This window comes from Morchella sextelata (assembly GCF_020137385.1).
Source record: "Morchella sextelata strain SCLS chromosome Unknown scls_17, whole genome shotgun sequence".
NCBI lineage: Eukaryota > Fungi > Ascomycota > Pezizomycetes > Pezizales > Morchellaceae > Morchella > Morchella sextelata.
The window spans coordinates 1,351,013-1,358,126 of NW_025408632.1; the positions used below are offsets into that span (position 1 = coordinate 1,351,013).

The window sequence follows — 7,114 nt, forward strand, 5'->3', positions numbered from 1 at the left end:
GTTGAATTTGTTGAGTGATTGGGATTATTTTTTTGCCCGGATCTGTGTCTGGTATCAGGCGGGCTTTTCTCTGTTTCCTTTCTTCTTAAAAGTGTACTAGTGACGGGCGGTTCAATGGTTCAATTTGGTATGGTTGTTATCTTTCTTGCTTGTATTATTCTAGCTCATGGATGAGATATCATATAAAAAAAAATTCCTAGATCCTTTTGTTTGATATGATTGCCAATATTATATATTTTAGTTTGCATCACAGCTTCACACTCGGGGAAGCGGGAAAACTCGGTGTCTACCAACCAATCACAGTGGCCGCTGACTAAACACCACTACCCGAATCGTGGAACATTTGCACAACCTTCCCGGGTAACAAGCCATCAACCCCCACCAAACAATTCACAAACACCAACCTCCATCCGCAAACTGTACATTCCGCTTCGAAATCACACGATGCCTGTACGTATTCCTGCCAACTCCCTTCTTTAACGCTCCGACGGGGCAGAAATTGCACCCTTGGTCGGGATTTTACCGGCCGGGGGTAGAATTTGGTTTTGCGATCCGGGACTGACAGCTGGGGGACAGATCTCATCCACCATCTACAACGCCCTCTTCCGACGAAACTACGTCTTTGTCGGAAGCGTTTTCGTCGGCGCTTTCGCTTTCGAGATGTAAGCTCTCCGACTCCTCCGTTTTTCGCCTCTGTCTGCCATGCCTGCGTTCTGCCTATGTGGGCGTTAGCTGAACGACTGCCCCACCCGCTGTTCTGTGATATCCGCCCAGGGTGAAGAAACGACACAGGCGGATAGGACCTTGGGGAGATCTTTACTGACATACTCTCGCTCTATAGTCTCTTCGACCAGGCCACCGACAAATTGTGGGACAACATCAATAAGGGTAGACAATGGAAGGACATCCGACACCGCTATGTTGAGGAAGAATAGGCGATGTATCGCTTAGACATGGGGCCTGTAGATTTGGTGCTGGAGTGAAAGGAGCAAAAGAGATTTCTTTTTGTTTGTCGATTTAGAATCGGGTTTGGTTTGGGGTAGCTCTCCTAGTGCATGAGCGGTGATTCAATTCATACCAGTTTTTCCCCGTTCCTGCTTTTCTATAATTGACCATGCTTTGCGATAAGTATGACATCCTAGGTGTGATTACGTTGGTGTTTGAGATGTGGTTTTGATATTGGATGCCCCCATTCATACTCAGATAGATTATCCTGGCCCTTTAACAGCTCTTATGTTCACCCATATTTTATCACAGCAACCCTAGGAGGCAGGAGGCCAAAATGGCCCCCCCAAAATTGAAGACTTCCGGTTTTTGGTTGACTAATTCCGTGGGTTATGTCAATATTCAGACTTCGAATTTGTATTGGCTATTTGTTTCCCCGCCCATATTGGATACAATACTGATACATAGGAGGTCCACTTACTATGATATTGAATTTAAAATGGTATCTCTCATTTCTTCTAGTTTAGATATTACAAAAAGTAGTAGGCGTCTAAGGTACCTCCCCACAGTGAATACGTTCAACCCAACAAATTTGTCCACGGCCTATTTGTCGTCTAGATGGAGGCATAAATCATAGCCACCTCTGGCGCTCCTATGGAAAACAATTGGAAATTAACCATCAGAGCCACTAAGCTTCAGCCTACCCTTCTAGCCCCGTTTCCGTTTCCAAGATTATGGATGAATGCCTAGAGTTATGGGACATCACCAGCATTACATTTCTGTGGAATTATTTTAGATCGTCACCATTGGTCTGTTTGGAAATGACATTATGTCATTTAACAATTTTAATCACAAGCTATCACTCGCCTGAGAATTTGCTCCTGGGCCAATTCCTGTATGGTTTTACATTTATATGAGGATATAATCCCGCTAGGTGACGATATTTAAGGCCTATATATAAAGAATCCCTAGGACCGAGGGCTCATATCAAACAAATACTTCCCGATCTGAGGGTCTTGACTGCTCTCCTTCGCCTATATATGGAAGCCAGGGGTCGAGAGATACCACGTATTTTGCTAGCATAGTCCTTGTATGAGGTCCAGAATACAGAAGAAGTTTCCCGGTATTCTTGCTAAGGTAGAGCAAAACTCCTAAAGCTGACCCAAATCGACTTAGACGAGTTTAAATGGGTTATTCTGTATGCAAACTCGAGCCATCGTGACTCTCATCACCACCACAAGCCATTGCATTGTTACAGCTGCAGCAAGGATTTTACTCATCTTGACTCAGGATATAAGAGAAATTGGGACTTATGTATGCTTGTACGCCGCGTATCCTCCGAACCCCCATGACAAACACACGCGTTACGTTCGAGAATTTCCATGGTTAGGGGTGTTGCATGTGGTCAAAATGAGTACTACAGCGTACATACCCCATAGCCATATGATAGTCCGCGAGACCGCTCGAGACGAGTAAAAGCGGGGGCCTTGTAATTGAGACGCCTCCTCCTTGTGAGAGTACAATATTTCGAGCTTCTCCGGGAATGGGAGGGGGGAGGCTGGTGTGATGATCGGGATAACTGTATCCTATCTATAGTTATACTGTAGCTAGAACTATCGGTCCTAGGCCTGGAATGATATCCTCAACTTGGGCTGTGAATAGAGCGAAAGCTCTACAAGGAATCGAAACCTTGCAAAGACTATGGTTTTGTTAGATCTAGATCTTAAACAGCGTAAAATTCCAACACTGTACGCTAAATTATATAAAGTTCTAGAAAGCAGGATTTAATGAACATATACGTATACCAAAAAGTTATATAAAAATAACCTAGCTTAAAAAATCTCTAGATCTTCCCTTGAAATGTAGCGATGACACGTGTGCGTTTTGTTGCATCGGGATTACACTAATATTACTTTTGTACGTACCCACACTAGGTTTTCATAATGAAGATTTTCCAGTTATTCAAATAAGTACTAGTCCTTGAGTTTACTCTTTTTGACTATATACCGGCTGTTGTTAGCGAGTACTAAAAAATTCGATGATCCCCCTCACTACATTTTATCTGCGCTGTCACATGACACGGTCGAGTGTTAACATATGTATGGATAGTTGCATGACCTAGTTGTGTTCTTTACGCGCTTGGGGCGCTTCCACCAATTGCGCAAGGGTATATAACTCTAACTAATAGAGAACGAATGACTGGACCCATAAACCTCTGTCCCGCGAATCACAAAGTAAAACCCCGCTCTTTGTCCCTTACTCCGTTACTTTGATCCGCGAAAGGTTAGCTAGCAATTCTTACGATACTACCGTCAAATCTCATGGGCATCATCAAGAGCTCATTGCATCCTGGCGATATAGTTACAGCAATAGCGGCATTTGAGACTGTTGGCCTCGACTCGAGACTCACATAATAACGCCATAGTAAGTGACTAAGCGAGCAAGAGGAGATTTCCATAACAACTGTTCTTCAATTAAAGTTCTCAGCTTACCATACATGAAGCTTCAGACTGGTTCCTAAACATTCTACCTCCATCGCTGAATGGTCAAGATATATAGTATCTATGGCGGATTACAGATCAATGGTGCTCCCTTTAACAACCTGTTGCCACAAATTACAGGGAGAACCAGCCCCGCTATCAATAAAACCAAACAGCACTTGCAACTCGCCACCTTAGCATGCGACAAACATGCTCTTCCAATTATCATCCGCCATACAATGGTTGGTTTCGTATATGGTATACCCGCTCGTTAATTAAAAGGTCGGAAGTCGTTGCAACCAAATCCCCACACACAATTCCGATCTTTTAATTAACGCGCAAGTATATAACGTTTTTGACCGAGTACCATGTCAGACCTAGAATCGTGTCGTATGGCAACAGCACCAAAATCTTACCTTAAATTTTGGAGGCGAAAAGGCTCGGCAATAAAAACGACCAAATTTGTATGGTGATGACCTGGTTCCCAGTCTGACACGGTACCAGGTCAAAAACGTTATTAGTCTGCACACAAGACGATGTCCCCCCAAACGGAAAATTCGAATAAAACTCTGGCCAATGGCCAAGTGAAGTTTGGAGCAACTATGTTTCTAATACGGAGTCGAAGGACTTTCTTTACAAAGATTATTATAAAAGGAGCTCGAGATGATACTCAGGCGTTCAGTAAAAGTCGTGAAAACAGGCGTTGTAATGGGGCGGTTTTCACCACATTTTACTAAACGCCTAAGTGGTATTTGGTCGAAACTCACAGCTGGACCGCCCTTTCACTTTGGGAAAGGGAAGGTGGAAACCATCCTTTGCTCTGATCTGTCGCCCTGTTCCTAGATTGGGAGAAATCTTAGAGGGAGATGAGGTGATCTTTATTGGGCATATCTTGGGTCACAACATCTATTAATAGTAGTCCAAGGGATGGTCTTGTCCCAGGAGATACTATCAAGAGCCATCATCCTGATTTCGAGCGCTGTGCGAATTTCAATCTTTCATCTTAATTCAATACTAAATAATATTAATGTCGAGTAACATTTTCATTGGGCGTACGTAATACAAACCTACATGTATCTATGCTACATGCACTGTGGTTTTGCGCTTAGCTATAGGTATGAAACAAATCTTCACATAACTAATTACAATGGTACCAGACACATTTTAATTCATCTAGGGCTAATCTCAGTCTTCTGCTTAGGTCTATCAAATTTCTACATCATTATACAGACGCAGGGCTAGAGGGGAAAACGAAGATTCACGGCAAAAAGTTTGAAAATGAGGACCGAAAATAACTTCTTGGTGTGAATTCAGGGACGGGAACTTTTTCGAGGTTGAGATGAAATAAATAATTCTAGGCGTATGTGTTTTGTCGAGAATCCTTGTTTGTATTTTTCCTGTCTGGACGAAAACGGGTAAAGTGCCGCGAAAGATCGAGTGAGATCGTATGAAGCGGAGGAACACAAACAAACTGTTCCTAAAGGGTTAGCTTTATCACCTGAATCTTTGTAAGTTGATCGTGAGTTTGACACCGAATATCTCCCCGTCAGTCTCAAAGTCAATAACAAAGCTGTAGTTGAGAAAAGGGAGTTCTTGGCCAATAGGTGATCAGCGAGTATGCGACGGACGAGACGAGACGGCGGATCCTACATTAGCACATCGATACACATCATGTCGAGTTGAAGGTTTCTTACTCCGTTGTGGATTGCTCTGTACTAGTACTGCAGTAAGGGAGGGGTGAAAGAGGAGAGGGGAAACGGGGGGGAGGGAGGGGAGGGATTGAGGGGGGTCAACTCAAGTTCTGCCAAAGCCGGCCTCACAAGCGAGGCAAAGAGGCCATATTCTCCGACGAAGCCTGAAAACTTTCTCCGTGACCGAACATATGCACAGTAGACCCAGTTCTCCCTTTACACGTTGCTCTTCCAAGTACTGTTCTTCGATCCGTGGCTCTTGCCAGCTATTGATGAGTGTCGTAGGCGTTGTGGACGCCATGGCTCTCTAGCCGGTGTGTATTCTGAAGTAAGTTTGATCGTCCGGCAGGAGGGATGGCTTCGGGGAGTTTGGCGGATGTTTAGTGTAGCTCATGTGAAGAAGTTACCGACAAAGTTCTCCTGAAAGGGGCGCGTTTTTTCTCACCAGGAGGCAGCCCAAGGACTACGTGGAAGGAGAGCAGTGTTATTGTCAGTACGAATACCAGAAACAGCTCTAGCTTACCATGATTCCAGCAATATGCAGTCGGCGAAAATTGAGGAATAGCTGGTATCCTCGTACCCACGCCGTGTTCACATGGCTTGAACCGCGTGTGTTGGCCGGTGGTCGGACGGGTTGATTCCCGGAGCCACCCATAGCAACAGGAAAGGAGAATCATAATCATGGGAGGAGATATGTGGCTATCTATGAATGTATGATCCCCATTCTCGATCTACTTACATTGGAGCTATCTTAGCCTGGAAAAAAAGGGCCAATGATTATTGCTGCATCTTCATTTTAGGCCCATATCTCATGCTTCGGATAGACTGTCACCTTATGGGACTAATGGCTTTGTAGCTATAAAGGCGTTGAGAGGGTTGTTCTGTTACGGTCTAGTGTATACGTATGTGTTACCAGTCCTTCCAACGATAATTTACATCGCAGATTTGGAAATTTCCCCGTCTTTTCAAACTCAGAGTAGGAAGATCTCTCAAATTTTTAATAAAAACTAACTAGAAACGGGAAGACCTGCAGCTGTTCCAATGCGGGGCCCAAGTAGCAGTCACGGCAGATCTAGTGCTTCATGAATAAGGGCTCATTAAACATTGGGAGAGCCTTGCATCGATAAATGTATCTGGGTGCATAATTCATGTTTGTTATCCAATGTCAAGTGCAGCGCTCAGCTATTCCGCACCAGATGGAGGCATAGTTGTCCGTGCTGTAATTGAAACGCACTTCCTTGCATCATAAACTCTTCAGCTTTGTTAAGGGCAGGGAGTGGTCTATTATCGAGACTGTCACACGGAGCCTCCGATTGCAACGATACAAACCTCCTCAACGACGGTAAGCTGGATGTAAGTGACCAATGGCTTGAAGAGAATTAAAATTAGAAGCTGTTAATGGGCAATTTAGGTTAACTTTTGCCGCCCTATATATGTTCTTGTAAGGTTTTTTAGAGCTTATGCGGGCTATCCTTGGTACTTGGAGCGAGAATCAAGCCATTAGGAACTCAGAATCCTTCAGAACGACATAGTTTAAAATCGGCTCTTGGGGAATACGCTAACTAGTCGAATAGTTATAATCGATCTGCGGGCTATGCGTCCTGAGCACGTCAGTGAAGTCTCTTGGTGATTTCTTTGCACATGAAGGGCAAAACAATTAGCAAACAGCATATCGATACGTATGTATCAAATAGTTGGATTTAGAACTGCTTGTAAACTTCCAATGTTTATCCCCCAGACTTGTAAGATTCAAATCTGTTTTATGTAAGCGTCGTTGAAGGGGTTTGACGTTTCAACTCTGACCTTCTCCACGTCACATTGTAGACTGATGATGCGTATATTCATTAGTTCTCATGACTCATCGTTCTATATGCATTTATAGTGCATTGTAGAATAAGTATGCGGTTATTAGAAGAAAGTCTAAACCTATCAAAAGTCGGCAAAGGGGGCTCTCCTCCGCGGTAATGTGCCAAAACATCTTGATCATGTATCCCACCA

At 43.9% G+C, this 7,114-nt stretch overlaps 1 protein-coding gene across 1 annotated transcript; it reads left to right on the top strand.

Moving 5' to 3' along the window:
* Positions 1-576: 576 nt before the first annotated feature.
* On the top strand, positions 577-935 carry H6S33_004455 (uncharacterized protein; the record flags this gene model as incomplete). Its single annotated transcript, XM_044835818.1, has 2 exons — positions 577-662; positions 842-935. Coding segments are annotated over 2 exons (180 nt in total), but the record flags the coding sequence as incomplete, so codon positions are not given.
* Between the last annotated feature and the right edge of the window lie 6,179 nt (positions 936-7,114).